The 16,524-nt window shown below is 43.9% G+C and overlaps 1 protein-coding gene across 2 annotated transcripts in view; it reads left to right on the plus strand.

Annotated features, from left to right (window-relative positions):
- Positions 1-16,524, plus strand: part of rsrc1 (arginine/serine-rich coiled-coil 1) — a 172,146-nt gene that overhangs the window by 154,481 nt on the left and 1,141 nt on the right. For both annotated transcript variants that reach the window (XM_053872032.1, XM_053872033.1), the window contains exons 11-12: positions 12,589-12,695; positions 15,633-15,731. In XM_053872032.1, the coding sequence (XP_053728007.1) occupies positions 12,589-12,695; positions 15,633-15,731 (206 nt within the window). The remainder of the gene's footprint in view (positions 1-12,588; positions 12,696-15,632; positions 15,732-16,524) is intronic.

Raw genomic sequence — 16,524 nt, forward strand, 5'->3', positions numbered from 1 at the left:
TCACACCCGGGGAGCACAGGGGAGCTGGCTCTGCTTTAAATGTTTTAATTACTGGTGCGGTGGCGTGGCGTGGCGCGCTGCGCTACCCTGCTGCACGCCGCCACCGAGGCTGCCGGCTTGAAGGACAAGCAGCGAAATTCAACTGCTGGTGAACATGAGCGATCAGATGCTTGTCATTATCGGATTTCTTCTCATCACTAGTGAGAGTTTAAGGTCTGGATCACAGTCCTCGCCATCCTTTAAGCAAATCATGATTTTCTTTTTTTTCTCTCATTTTGCCACTTCCTTTCTGAGGCCCGGGCGGCGGGGTCAGGATGGAGGCGCTCTATTGCTCTGCAGCGCTGAAAGATCCGCCTCAGTGATTTTGATGTAAGAAAATCTAGTTTGTATTGATTTGTCATTGATCTGTGGAGTTAGCTTCATCTCCTGTCGTTACCTCAGATAAATGGCCTTATTTGTTGTGTTATTATGTTCAACACAATCATGCGAGCAGCAGTCAGAGGAATATTGAACCGACACTTCTCTCTCTCAGTAGCAGGGATTAAAGGCAGTTTCCCCCCGTCGCGCCCTACAGGAACATTTTGGAAGAGTGGAATTACTGCTTCTCTCTAAAAGTGAAACAGACAAATCCAGCAAATGTTTTTGTCTCGCCTGAGTAATGATTGAATTAGAGATGAATCACCAGTGTAAGCGTCTCTCTTTTTTGTTTCCTCCTGGTTCATTCAGGTTTGTGGTTTCCCCCCATGTAGAAATGATTAGTAATGCAAGGCTTGTGAGCGCAGAATCAGAGTTATGGTCCCCGGGGAAATAAATTTGGCAGAAAATCAGTGTGAGAAGATTTAATTATCACGAGGCGACCTTTTTTTCCCCGCGCTTTGGCCCAGTGAAGCCCAAACTCTTCCCTTCTCTCTGCACCGCTCCCAACACTGCAGCCAAAAAAAGAAACAGCCCTGCGTGCAGCACGGTCGCCAGCCCGCTTCTTGCGTCTCCCTCTCTTTCCAATTTGTTTCATTGCACGGTGATAAGCCAAGCAATTACTGCTTTATTGATTTTTCATCACTGCAAATTTAGAGTTGATTTTTTTTCTCCCCCCTCTGCCCCTCCCCTCAGCCACCAACCGTCTGAGATTGACCAGCCTGGTGCTTCGCTGACCTCCTGTCCCAGTGCACCCCCTCTGCTGCTTTGACATCACTCCCAGAATCATATCATTCAGATGGCACGTTTGCCTCTGTAATCTGCTGCGCCATCTCTCCCACCAAACTCACACAGACACAGAGTCCCGCCGTGCAGGTCGGCGCTCCCTCCACAGCAGGTGGAGTGGACACATGATTGACAGCAGCCTTTTACCCCCGTGATTGGTAATCGTTTCGTGGGTCACCCTTATCAATTAACCTGCTGCCAGCAGAGCGATGTATGTTCAGCATCTTAGCGAAAGTCACTCTGCTGATTTATCCTCCACATTTCCCGGCTACTCCATTAACAGCTGGAATAGTTAGACAAACATGCTTAACTCGCCGCGCAAATTGGTCCTTGATCAAGTGACATTTGCAGCAAATAGACAAACAAATGCTTCTGTTTTAATGTACTTCACTTAAGATGTTTGGTTTGTTTCACCAGGGATTGTCTTGTGTTCCCCTCAAAAAATGTAAAAGTAATGATAAAAAAATACATTTCTTTCTCTTTTTTTAAACAAATTGAAATTATATTATTATTTTATTGAAAAAGTTGATCGTATTATTTTTTCTTACTTGAATGGCCACTGTTTTTTTAGCATCTTTTTTTTTTTTTTATCGCCATGACATGAAAAAAAGAAGAACAAAACAAATCAGTCTTTCTTTTTTATTGACAGAAATGTTATCCCCAAATTAAAATAAGTAAAGACAAGATAAGCAACTCAAAGTACATGAAGTGTGAGTGTGTGGGAAGCAACATTTTACCCCCCTACATCAATATAAAAAAAAAACGTAGCTGTTTTTTTTTTTTTAAGTCAAGAAAATGCACGAGGTTTCCATGCATTTCTTTCACCAACTTAAAATACATTGCCAGTGAGGATGTTAATCTGCACAGGCAATAAAATCTGTAATTGAAAACATGTCCGTGTACGAGCAGAGCGTCCACGTGGTTCACATGTACGTCTGGACTGGATCACGCACAGCAGTAGTGCACTAACCGGGTGGTCAGACTGTGGTGATTAGACACACCCGCAGACTGTTGCAGGTCAAAGTGCTTGCATCATGGGTGGCGTCGGCCATGTGTTGCACCCTGCAAAGTCTGTCGCGAGACAGCAGAGGTCACTTGGAGTGTGTGTGTGTGTGTGTGTTGGAGAGAGTGGCAATGCAGTTTTGTGAGGAGAAGAAAAAAAAGTCATATAACATGGTGACACGTAGCAGCTAATGAAAACCACATCAGCAAACGGTATCATAAACGGTACACAAGCCACTACTCTGGTCTCCCGCCCTGCCACTTAACAGGTATTTCATTAAAATAAATACAATAACCGCACAACAAATGACATCAGTTCTCTTTACTAGAAACTCCGCTACAGTCGTTTTGCAGTCGTCTGAACTTTTCAGTGGCTGTTTAGTGCCAGATCTGCATAAAGAAAGAAGCAGAAAATAATAAACTTATTTAATGTAGTCCACGATTCACATTTGTTTTATTGACAGATCTGTTATTAAGCATTTAGAATGATAGAAACACCAGAAATATATGCAATAAACACTTGTAACAAGGGCTGTGCATTGGCTGGTATCTTGCGATGTGTGTCCCGATACAGGAGTGGTGGTTCAATACATTGAGATATATGGCAAAACTATAAGTTCAGCAACATGTTATAACAAGAACCATCATTTTAAGGGCGTAAATCAGATGCAGTGCAGTACAATACTATGTGCATGACAGGGCGTTTGTTCTTATGACATCAGTCCAGTTAGACCTCGAGTTAAATTTCACACTACTACTTTAACAAAAATGACAAAATATTTATCTAGCTGACTAAAAATGTCAAGACAATATCACACAAGTGTTGCGATATTCAGTAAAAATATTGGTACATGTGTTGAGCATGTATTGAGTAGTATTTCATTATGTCAGTATTTTCTTACACCACGACTTCATGTCTAACAGAACAAGGGTTGATACGAGTGAATGTGTTGCAGCAAACCAATCTCGAGCCTTTCCCGCATTTATTGGTTTACTTTGCTACATCAATTTTGAAATTAGCTGGAGAGTCATTTTCACTTTTTAAGAAGCATTTAAAAATGACTTTTAAAAGGCAGTGCACAATTCAAACTAAATGATGGGGGTTCAAGAAATGTATGATTCTAGAAACCAATTGGATAACTGCTTATCCAGTTACTTAACTTATCTATTCTTAATTTTTTACATGAATTTATATGAAATGTTATTTCATAAAATGAAACACTTTAGCCCAATTAAACAATGGAAAGGGGTAGGAATGCAAGATATTTTATGGCTCAACGTCCACGTCTGTTTGCTGGATGTTCAGAAATATGAAGAAGAAAAGTGGTGCAAAGTTCCGAACTCATCTATTTTGGTTGCAGATCATGTCATTTTGAAAAACCTAAAACTCTGCTCTTCCCGAGTGGCATCCCGTTGTGATGGGGAGTGCAATGTTTTGAGCGTTATTATCTTTAAAAGGAGCCTCTAACAGGCTTCCATTTTGGCTTCTCTCACCGCGTTTCTGTGGGCACCTGAGGAGAGCGAAGGAATGTGAGCGAAGGGGCGGCGGTGAAGTGCAGCTGACAGAAATCCAACAGATCAGGACTGACGGCTCATTTAACTGGCTGCTACTCATGCATTTCCATCCTGTAATTTGGTTCATGAAAAATAATTCTGCTGGATTTAGATGCAAATGGTGATGTCGCTCTTGTTTAGCCATTTTTTATGATTCCCTCCACTAAGGCCAAGTGGAAAGAGGAAGTGGTGATACATTACGGGGCAGCAAGGTTATTCGTCTACAGCTGAGGTCAGGCGACAAGAAGAGGATGTTTTTTGCCTAATTAATTATTACTAACACACACACACACACGCGAGTGCAGCGCTGACCTTTACTTGTGTAGCTGGTACTAGCCGGCCACACAAACAGGAGTTTTTGGCCCAGACTTTTCCGGTCACGCACACGCGAGGACGCACGCCCTGTCAGCTCTCGCAGTGTAACAGGAGAATCAATTACAGGCGGCCTGTGGTTTGATGGCTGGATGTCAGGCGGAGCATAGGTCAGGAGGTGTGTGTGTGTGTGTGTGTGTCTGTTGCATTAGCCTGCGTGAAAATGGAGCCCGTTTCCTGGATCCCGATTACATCATTTTCATTTTAAAGACCTTGCTCCAATTAAGTAATTAGTTGCGTGGTGTTCCTCTGATTATAGAGTCGTTCATAAAAGAGCTGCTGACCAGCCGCCGATCGGAAAATGGAGAGCGCTGCACTTTTGGCGCTCGCGCGCCCGTGCGCGGCGCCGCGCTTGGACATTAAGTGAATCCAGTCAAATGCTTGTTATTTCTGGTAAAGGGCAGGACTTAACATTCTAATCGCACTAAAACACTGCCGCGCTTAATAAAGAGCTGCTGGAGTCGCGCAGGCAGGTCAGCCATTATCATAATTTAGCAGACTGAAGTCAAATGAATTGCTTTGGTCTTACCTTCATCTCAGGAAAAGCTTTCTGTTGCCCCAGGTGGAGTGTTAAAATGCTTCTTAATGCACTGCCATCTTCTATGCTTGAATGCCGTTTTCATGTTGCCAGTATATCTCCTAACTAGCCAAAGACTAGATCAACAAAAGAGAGCAGGCTTTACAGATGCAATACCAAGGGCCAAATTCTGATCTGATGTTTTTTAGGAAAGGCAGCGCGACAGAGACGGGGGAACTGGCTGTGATCTTTACGGTCTCACCAGTCAGTCTGTGAAAGCTTCACTGTTTAATGAGACCGTGTGATGCTGCCCAGGCTCTGGACTTCAGCTCACACTCATGCTGGTCCCCTTTTCCCTCCAAACACACCAATAGAGGACAATTATTTTCTCTATCTAACCCATACCATATTCCGCAATAGCTGCTGTTTAAGGACGTTGGCAGAATGGACACATTATTTACTTTTTGCACAGTATTGATGGTTTTCAGTTTCATGATGTAGGAAATCTGTTTACGGTTCGATGTTGCCGTGGATATCCTCACTTGCCTTCCACCAGATAGAAAAGCTTCATTTCTTTCCTGTGTATGAAATCTGAACCATAGCTGTCAGAAATGGAGACAGAAAGTTTCATTTCTAACATTGGAGAAACAGCACAAACTCGATGACAAGTGCTGACATCATCATGGTAACCACCCTGTTTTGCATGTAAGTATATGAATATGACCTAGTTTCACTTAAACAATGCACTCAAATCCTGTCTGAATATGATATTCCAGTCATCATCAATGTCCTCCCACTGGAGAGGACCATGATGCAGCCCAAAGTGTAACTGACAGAGGCTGTGAGCTGTGCACTGCACAATATGTTTATTGAAGTGTTTATACAGGGAGCAAGGGTTTGAACAGACTGTGTGATCAGTCTCTGTTGTAGTTGTGAAAATTTAAGCTCAAAATGTCCTCATTTTACACACACAGCACATAGAAGTTGTTCTATCAGTCATGTTGAAAAGTGTGTGGTCTTTCACCATAGTCCCTGCAGCGTGTTCTTTCATCGCGTTTGTTTTCAATGGTTTCACTCTCATCTGCATTTCCAGTTGCCAGATTCATTGTTTTAATCACCGCTATCTTAAAAAAAAGAAGTTAAACTGCATTCTATCATGATGTAAACATGCATTTTAGGTTTCTAGTGAATTCTAAATTCGTATTTGAGTTGAAGCCAATGTTTGTGGACCACAAAAAATGACCCTGATGGCCGGACCTGGCCCCTGGGCCTTGAGTTTGACACACCTAAAATGATGATTATTTTTATCTCTGTATTGAACTCTAGCGAGGTGATCCTGTCTGGAACAGCAGTTGCACATCTTAAACAATACCCGAGCAAATGTATGAGACAGAATAAATGAGGAGCAACGGCGTGAACTATTCTGTGCAACCCCAGTCATTAGAGCCCAGAGACCTTGGTGAGATAAATCAAATCCCGCTCCTGTTTGAAAGCGGCTCCAGTCTATTGAAATCTCCTGTTGTATTTTTGTCAGTGGCAAAGTAAAATATCGATTTCAGACGTGAGGTTTGTTTGATTATTTATTGAGAAGGCTCTGTTCGGGAAGGTGTTTGAGGACAAAGCAGATGGCCACGGCCAGGACAGAGTGAAGATGGTGAAGCAGATAGCCAGGCTGGGTGCACGGCTGTCATGTCGTCCCGTCATTAGCGCCTTGTTTGGACCTTTAATTCATCATTCACTCCTTTATTGACTGGCGAGTGAGAGATTATTATCAGAAGAGTGTGTGTGCATGGCACTCTGTCACTGGCTGCTTTTCATTTCCTGATGCCAAATAGATATCTCATAAGATACATCACATCAACATATCAACTCGGCCTATCTCCGCTGGTTCGGGCCCAGGGTTGGCCTGCCTGCCATTGGTCCAGCACGCTGTTTTGTTGCCGCCATTTGATGAAATCAATTAATGACGGCCGTCTGTGTGTGTCAACCTTTTCTGACATAGGCGATGTTTTTTCTTGCTTTTACATGCGCTGACATGTGGTTGGGCTGCGCAGCGTGGCGTTTTGACGTTCTATTAAAATGACGAACCGTGATGTTTACATCTCAGGAGACGGAAACTGGGAATAAAAACTTTTCTTTTTTTTTGTCACCAACAGATGAACTCTTCTCCGTCTTGAACCTTGCCCGCCTGGTTCCGCTGCCTGCAGCTGTGGCCTATTAGTTATGCAAATATTGACATGGTTCTCTGGCCTGTCTGCTATCAATTGAAATCAGCAAATCAATGGGCCTAATAGCTGCTCATGAGCTACTTGATGCATTTCCAGGGTCGACATCAGAACCCGTCAGCGGCGCCGGATCAATAGCGTCTAAAAGTATTACCTATCCAAGGACCAAAACGGACACTTTTTTCTTTCATATCGTGGCTGTGGAAGTGCAAGAGAGGAGTCTGACTCATTGTGATCCTTTTTATTTAAGTAGCAGCAAGAAAGCCAGACAGGCTCATTAGAATTCTCCAGTTATTTGTTTTAATGATCTGATAAATGGTGCCCCACAGAGAAAGCCTCTAATAAGTTTGGTTTTAATCACTAACCTATTGTTTAATGGCGGCTCAGTAGCGTTAGCAGGCTTGCGCGGCTGTTGAAGCCGCAGAACGGGCGGCTAAAGACTTTGATGCTTCCAGGATGCTGCTGCTGTGATCAGGGCCAGGCCGCAGCCTCTCCATCGCCCCCAGCACACAGCCCTGCTCAGCTTAACTCCACTGTTTGATGCCAAATTCTGCAAGTGTGTGCCTGTGTGTGTGCACCGGCTCAGGGGTTACATAAACAAGAACAGCTAGCCTACAGGTAAGACCCATCGGGGACCGGCGAGAGAGAGAGAGAGAGCGTGATGGAGTGCCGCGCTCTCTCCGCGGCGTTCCCCAGGTGGTGTCACCGTTGCTACATATTCGCTAATGAAGCTGGAAAATGACTGAAGGAGCTTGTAAACAAACATATCCCCTCCATTCACAGAGTCTGGTTAAACTGGTGGATGTGTGTGTTTCTGCGTTGCATCAGGGGATGCTGTTAAGTGATGGGAGAATGTGGGAGGATGGGGAGGCTGGCAGCTGGGCAGTTGGCCGCTGGTGCAAAGACTGTGAGAGAGGAGGGGGGGGGGGGTCTACAGTGGAGATAAATCATTAGAGAGCAGGTTATTGGAAATGCACAGAGATAAAAGAGTGAAGAAGCCAGTAATTGCCTTAAAGATCAGACTACAAAGCATTAGTTTGGTTTTTTACAAGGCCAGCCAGCAACAAAAGAGGAGTAATTTATGAGCTCAGTGTAAAAGAATAGCATAATTACATTAAAAATGAATGCTAATGAGGGCTAAAATTGGGAAGGTGGTTATTATGAAAGTTAGTATTCATCTTCCCGGGGTTGACTGATGGCTGCTGGCTTGATTAATGGCTTAATTTCTATCAATTAGCCGGCAAAAAAAGACAGTCTCCACCGAGACAGGCCGAAATTGAGCATTGAATTACGCGTCTTCAGTGCAGTGCACAGGGAGAAGTAATGGGGCTGAGGAAGGAAGAGCTCTTTATTGAAACCTGGTCAACCAAGGGCGGAGCAGGATCACATTCACGTGCCGGAGAAGTTTCTCACCGTTTACCAGAGACGTGTCGGCGTCGGATGCAGGCATGAGGACGATCAGACAGATGCTTCTGACAACTTCCCAAATCCGTTGCGTAGGTTGGTTGAGACCATGAGCAACCACATTTTTTTTTGCTCCTTCATAACTTCGAAATTACTTTTGTGGTGTTTTGTTTCAGGGGATTGTTGGAAATGAAGATGTCAAGTTGCCTCTATGAAACCACCGCGTGTGGTGTGTATGTGTCAGGACCCGTTGTTTGGGCATCTGTAGCCATGGACTCTGGGTTCAGACTAGAAGAAGATGTGTAAATCTGGTTTAAGAGCTGAGCATAGTCCATGGACAGACGTGTGAAGAGAAGCACTTCTATCTGTTAAGAGTTTGGTTTCAGAGCTGAGTTTGGAGGGGTGGTGGAGAGCATGTGAGTGAATGGAGAGGTCATATGTTCACCCTTTAGTTGGAGTTACGAGGACCAGACCAAGATAGGGAGGAGGTTCTGTCCTACTGGGGCTGCACTTGATGGTCAATACACTAAGAAAGAGAAGAAGATTCTCTTATTGCTATGACTTTTTACATGCCTTCAGCAGCTCTTTATTGCTGTGTTGTAGTTGTTGATCACTCATGTGGTGGTGAGGTTAGGGACGACTCTTCAGATGGACATGTGAGGCGCTGAGGTGGGAAGGTGAATTCATGTGTTGTTTACCTAACCTTTTATTTCTACATATTACATTTAAGTTGTGATGTTCATGGTTCCTTAATTGATGCCCAGATTTGACATAGTGGGACCAACGGCTTTGATACCATCATGACGTGCATATTTTGAAGCACATAACATATTATTTGGAAAACTATTTTCACATTAATGTGGAATTATTGCAATGGTGATGGATATTTTCCCTAAAAAATGAATTTATTGCAGTCTTTCTTTTTTGCTTTTTAATGAAACCACCATTCTTAAAAATAAATGAGCTCCTCAGGGGCCATTTTATAATGAGATAACAGCATGAGGCGATTTGTAAAAACTCTCTGTGGACTGTTTGTGAAATACATTCAAAGATAAACCGTCTTTTCCTGCTCACATCAAGTCGCTCAGCAATTTAGCTGGCTCCCTCCTGAACTCAATCACTGGAAGTAATTCGCAGTATATTTTCATGGGCCGCTCTTGGTGGACAGACCGTGAGCCTCAGTCGGGACGGAGGCCCCGCCGCCCCTCCTTCACCCCTCCTTCACCCCCTCCTTCGCCCCCAGTTGGCATGTCTTGTGAAACAGCGCCCTCTTCTGGCAGAGCAGCAGGCTGCCGCTGCTCCCTGTTTCAAGGCTGTGGGAGATGAGTTAAAAATCTGTTTTCATTGGCCGGTTTGATTTTCTCTCCGGCTCCTCTGGTTTTAATCAATGGAGTAGACAAACAGCTATTTAGAGAGAACAATAGCGTATTGATTCGGAGCTGCTAATCAGCATCGCTGTCTGTCCGACTCATTTGAGGAGTGAGACGGTGGCTTTCCTCCTCACGTTTTGCACAGACTGAAAACTCAGATGAGAGGGAAGCAGGTGTTCACGAACACACCTTGCTCTGCCAGAGAAGTGAAAAGTTGTCTCGCTTTTCCTCCGCGTCTGCTGTCAGCCAGCCGCGCCTGGTGCAGCGACAGTGGAGTCGACCTTTTCAATTAATTTGTCAGATAATGTGTCAATATTAAATATCAACTTTGACCTCTCCGGTCTGCCGAGTCCACTCTGGCCGGCCCGAGTATTGATTTTTGTCTGCCTCTCTCCTCGCACTCACAGTCCATTATTTTTGATTCTATGGTGAAATACATATCTGCGCCCGCTGACATCTGACAAACAGCATATGGAAGTCATTTTATCTGCCAATAACGCATGTCGAAAAGTTTGTGGTCTTGAAGGAGCTGCTGTGGAGCGCCATGGTTTTTTGCTTGTGAGTGTGACCTCAATCTGACAAGGAAAGTCTTGCCAAAATTCGGGTGTCGACCTTTAAATGAGGATCCGTTATCAGCTGTCAGATGGTGTTTGCCGTTGTTGCCCGGCAAGTAATAACTCGTCGTCTTTATTGAATCATTAACGGTGTAACGGACTGTATTTTTTACTTGCTGCCTTTGTGTCTGTAGCTGTGGTCATGTACACGTGTCATGCCTTTTTCTTAGAGGAGAATTGTGCCCTTTTTTCTGTGCTCCTCAGAAACACAGGTGCCCTTTTTCCTGGCTTGCTGACCTGCCCCCCAAAGTTGCTGGGCACTTGCCTGGGCAGCTCATTTGAATCACACGGAGATTATTCCAAACGGCTGGCTGCAACGATGGGGGGTTTGTTTGTTGAGAAAGCAAAGAAAAAAAATCATCCCTCAGTTCTATGGTACGTATAAATGTATTGCGATCAAGGTGATGTTTCGGTTGATGTATTGTACTGCAAAGAGAGTAATTTATACAAATAACTTCCTGTAAAATTCCATGGAAAAAGGTATGGATGTTGTGATCACAGAGGGGAGAAAGTTAATGGGTCTTCATACTGATGATAGAGCGAAGGTTTATACCTTTATATGACAAGTTGTTGAGGTGAGAAGGTCAATTCAAGCTTAGTTCCAAGCTCCCTCAACTTTTACCCAAGACTTCCTTGTACACTGATACATTTTTAGGACTGATGCCGTTATATTTATGGTTCATTAACTCTTTGTTCTTTTTAGTTCCTTGGTAGTAGCTGCGATGCCCAAATTCCACCTTGTCATACCCAGTGCCTTTGACATCATCGCTACGTGTACATTTTGGACCATAAAACCTGAAATGTTTTGCAGAAAAATACTTCAGTTTTAGGCTTATTAGACTCATGTCATGTTATCTCATGTTATCATTGACATTTCAAATGCCAAACAGAATAAAATAGAGCAACTAAATGTGGGCGAAAGAGTGGCTTGGCAGAGGTCTGCGCTCTCTGAGTGCTTTTTAATTTGGTTATCATTTTAGGCTCATTGTCTCAATGTTGCGTAGCAATCCCAGGAGTCATGTGGCTTCATTGTCTTGAACAGATGGTGAAAAGCTGCAGATATTGCAGTAAAATGTTGCTGTAGATACATGAGGTAAAGCACATTCAACTCCTGAGTGAGAGACAGGCCTCGACTGAGGTCTCCTCCGGGGCGACACTCACCCCGCAGGGCGAGCAGCGATGACACGCCTTTGAACCAAACACCGCGGTCGGACTTCATCTACTGTTTTTGGAGCGGCTGTACGACACCTCTCAGAGGATGACGAACTGATCATCTGTCTTATAGAATCCTGCGCGTCTCTCACTCGTCCAATTCTTCGGTGCATTTAAATCGAACACTGTTTGCTTGAGCGACGCAAAAAAAAAAAAAAACTAGCATAATAGCTTTGGTACGAGCGAACGACGGCTGACTGTGAACAAATATTCATTTATTCATGAAACACCAGGACCGTGCAGATCGGTTCTGACACTGTCTCTGTGGCGGCTAATGGGCTGAATTGATCCTGGGTTTCTGCGGCGTGTTGTGCACGTGAGTCCTGGCCAGTCTGCGTGGCATGCATCGCCCTGTGGTGCCACTCCGAGCGTCGCTGTGGCACGGAGTGTGGACTGCTTCTTCTTCCAAGTGGGAGCAGCAGAGACTCCGGCATGTGTGTGAGATTGACAGTCAGAGGGATGGGAGAGTGCAGGAGAGGACGGATGGATGAGCGAGAGAAGGATGGCTATTGACTCATCAGTGCTGAGATTGACAGGCAGAGAATAATAGAAGCATTCAGATCCCCCCCTCCTCCCTCAGTCGCTAACTTTCCTGTACCTATTTCTGCCCTCCTACGCGGCGAAGACTCCTGAATACTTGAAGTGATTTATTATCTGATATGCAGAATCCTGAGATGTTTATATCCAGGAGTCATTTACTGGAAGGCCGTCCTGCCTTTGTCTTTGATTGGACAAGCCACATGGAACTGTATGAATCCTAATCACATTTAGCCGCCGTAATGAAATTCCATTGCAGTGAGTTTGTCTTCATGTTTTGATTATTTTCCAATGCATTATCTGAGTGTAATTCTCTGTCTGGCGATCATCTTGTTAGCCTCTTTCTTATGCTACTTTTCCTGATTATGTGTCCCGGTCCTTTTTTTAATGCCGTCCGAGATGAAAATGAGGCGGAGAGCAGACTTTTTTTTGTCAAACTTTATTGAGCAGAACTGTAAGAAACAATCCACTAAGTCCGTCTTGGGTTCAGTCTGCTGGACGGGGTGTTGACAGCGGGGCCTCGGTGGGATTCTCAACTCATGGCTCCGTACTTTTGTTACAGTATGTCGACTGTGTTTCAGAGGGAGCTTCGCTGGAGGCGCAAGTGCGAAGGATAAAGGACATCGAGGCCATCGAGAGTGATTCCTTTGTTCCTCAGGCTTTCAAATCATCCAGGGATGATATCAAGGTGCGTTGTGTCTCTGGTTTTCTCCCTGCCCCTCACTCGCTCCATCTTTTCACTCGCTCTCTTATTGGATTTCGCTTCCTGCAATGAGGTGCCGTCTGTCCAGAGACTGCCCAGACCAAATCAAACATCCCCATTCAGCGCCATTTGTTCCAACCGGAGACGGTTTCATCAGCGTGTTGGGGAGCACACGGTGGTCTCTCTCTGCCCCCCTCCTCCTGCCTTCCTCTAGATGGGCAGCTGCAGACAATACACAAAAGTCATTATTGAAATGTTCCGCTCTCTAAAGAAAGGGAATTTGATTTGTTTGGCCTGGTGGCTGTTTTGAGAAGATCAGCGACAACATGTGACAGAAATCTTGGGAGGGATCTTATTGGACCCGATAAAGGTCAGGACTCCGGTGGCTGCAGATTGGGCCGGACCAGGCCGATCTGTCAGGCGTAGATGGAAGAGTTGTGACGTGCAGAGGAGGGGCCGAGCTGAGAGTTCTCCAGAACTGTTGTCATTTAGCTTCCACCAAACCACTGTCCGTCCAGCGTCCTATAGGGAGACATCTGGCTCTGGAACAAGTGACCTGCAAGAAGGAGTCATGATGATGCAGCTACTCAGTAGCTAATGGAGCGACTGCCTTCGTGCTCCCGTCGGTGGTTTTCCTGGAAACCAAATCTTCTTGTGTGGGTTCACTGACCAGACACAAACGCTGACCGCTGCCAGCGGGTGAACCACGACGTAAAAGATTTTTAAGAGTCACACTGAGGGTCGTCGCCTCCTTTCTCTGGATCAGACGGTTCAAATTTGGTTCAGCGACTTGTCGACCCATTAACCACCAAACTATTCATGTGTGAATTCATGTTCATGTTTTTCCCTGAAAGACATCTTCAAACAGATACACATTTTAACGTGATTTCATGCACTTTCATTCACTGCCTAGATGCATGTGATGACAGGGAAGAAGCGAAACACACTTTTATCTGAGGCTTGACGCAATACTTTTCTTCATGTTTGATTTTTCAATGTTCAGTTGAACCCCTTATTAGTATTTTACCACTGCATTCATTTAATGTTCATACACTGTGAGGACATGATTCAATCATCTGCATATTTGATTTATGTTTTCCCAGGGATTTTTATTTCTCTATATTTTATGAATAATTTGTGACATAGTTTACTTGGACGCGAATCACAGAAAATAGAGTGAATTCCTCCAAATAACCCAGATGAACCAAATGAACTTTTTCATTTTCTTTCTGTTTTCTTTCCGTGCACCACATTATATAATGTGATGTCATAACCAAAACATCCACGATGAAGGCGACCAAATGAGATCGTGATGATGGACATGAGTTTCAAAGATTAAAGGAAAAAACTTTTTTTGATGTACTTCATGTTGCAGCGCTGCAGCACTTCCACCCTGCTGTTTAAGCTTATGTGCACAGATTCAGCCTCAGTTCGATCAGTCTGGTGTCAAATATAAATCATGATTCATTCATTCTAAAACCTTTTTGATAAGTATTGATTTATTTATTTTTAATTTTAACTTTTATTTGTTCATATTCCAAAACTTCACATTTAAAAACGTTCATCTTTGTCCATCATCATCTTCTTCTCAAATTGCCTATTTGTTTTCCCAGTTCTTCTTAAATAACCGTCTCTTCACCAGAGTGTGTCACGACTAACATCAACACTAGTCTGTTATCAGTATTCAGCTCTCAAGGTTTGTGAATTTGAGTTCTATAACTCCGTTACAACAGTGTAGAAAACAACAATAACAGTAGAACAATGCTGAATATGTCCATAAACATGGAGGTGAAGAAACTGAGTACCTTCTGATTCAATGGCATTTTACATTTTATACAAACTACACACAGCTTTATCAAAAAAAAGTTAGTGGTTAAGTAATTGTTTGGCATTTTCCTGATCATGAACATGATTTGAGATCCAGCATTTTCTTGTTCTCAGCCAAACTGGCCTCTGTTCCACCGACTCCCTCAGTGCGGCCAAATGAGCTCTAATTGGAGCCTCAGCTAGGTAAACATTGACTCCCCAGTCTGAGTGTTGGAGACTTGAATGGACTTGGCAAGTCATTCATATTCCCTTCTTCATCAGGTACAACAAGGCCATCCTTTTAAACACAGGGCCTTATTATAGTTTTAAGTCGTTCCTCCTGGGATGGAGAGAAAATGGTTTCATGTCACTTTGCCTTCTATCACTTTACAGATGGCTCCATGAGAGCGACAGAGAATTATTATTTCAAGTCCCGTCCGCTCCATCTAAAAGGAGCCGCTTTTTACTGCTTAAGCGCTCACAAAAGTGTCCAGGATGTTGCTGTCCAAGTGACAAATCTCACCTGCCACGCAGCCGGCTCTTTGAGCGCAGAATATTTGAATATTAATGCTTTCAAGCCATAATTATCTCCGATATAAAAGTGACCGCTTCACTTGAGGATGAGCCCAGCTCATCAAAGTTTGAGCACATTCAAACGCTTGCGTGAAAATAAATAAATAAATAAATAACATGATCGATGTTTATCAAGGATACGCTTAAGATTTATCTTTAAAAAAGTGAAAAATAGGTTTGTTTGTTTTTTCAGTCCGTGTCGGTGCCTTGCGCTTGGCTTTTACTACCATCTAGCGGTCATACCGTGTATTGCATTTACGTTGTGTTAATTTTGGTACTTGTGTTTGAAACTATATTCTTTCTCAATCCAGGTTTATTAAAATATTCAATATACTGTTTTCATCCTATTTCCAAATCATTTGGACTCCAATATTCCATGCTACTCAGTATAGCATTTTAAAAAGGAAAATACCTTTCATTAGGTTTAACTAAAGAGTGTTGTAAATTAATATTTTATTTTAAAAATGCACCATGATGGATAAATAGACTGTGCGTGAGTTCCTGCTTGAGTCTAAACACCCCTTTCACATTTTTTTTCTCCAGACGGAGAAGGTTGAGGAGACCCCGAGCACCGAGTCCGTGGAGGTCAATTTCCCCATTTCCATCATCTACAATGACAGCGACACCCTGGCACATCCAGCGGTGAGTTTCATGTCGACGTAGGCCTTAAATAACTTGCATACAGCATTACACATTTAATACAAGTCAGTTGGAGAAAACCACATCACAATCCGACAGGTCCCCAGAATCATCTGACTGTCGATGAGGGATTTTATTCCATTTTTTTGGTGTTCCGTTGCTGTGTTAATGAATTTTTGAAAGATTTCCATGTTAATTTCTTTTGATTTTGGCCAAAAATGTCAACCAGCCAGTGATCCTGAAGAATTACAGAGATAAAATACATGTAGCGCAACAACATCAATAGTTTATATTCTGACCGGTAGATGGCACTGACATTTGCCATCTTCACTTCAGTGTGACCCCAAGTGTCTGCTCTTAAGTCAGGCTGGAGACAGGGCGACATATTCAGCTCCACCCTGGAAAGAGGCGGCGGTGAGGAAGAGCTCGGAAGTGAGCAACCTTGTTGCTGGACAGCAGCGCCTCCTAGAGGGCACCGTCAGCTCACTAAGTGTTTTCCCTTGCTCGGCAGGTTCACTGCAGAGTGCAGCAGGGCCCCGGTGGTGTAGTGTATTATAACCCTCCGGTGTCACCTGCTACTTGATATGCAAACTGATGATAAAGGAGAAAGAAAACTTTGAAGTCCAATAACGCTGCCTGAGTCCTGCCACTCATCCATCTCTGCTGCTAAACTCAGTTAAGTTCTGACGTATGCAGATCACGCTCTAACACGGCTCCGGCAGACAGGCTGATGTATGGCAGCAATATGCCCCAGGCGGGCCCCGGCCCCGGCCCCCAATTACACCAGATGAGAGCC

This window comes from Synchiropus splendidus, chromosome 8 (genome assembly GCF_027744825.2).
Source record: "Synchiropus splendidus isolate RoL2022-P1 chromosome 8, RoL_Sspl_1.0, whole genome shotgun sequence".
Classification (NCBI taxonomy): domain Eukaryota; kingdom Metazoa; phylum Chordata; class Actinopteri; order Syngnathiformes; family Callionymidae; genus Synchiropus; species Synchiropus splendidus.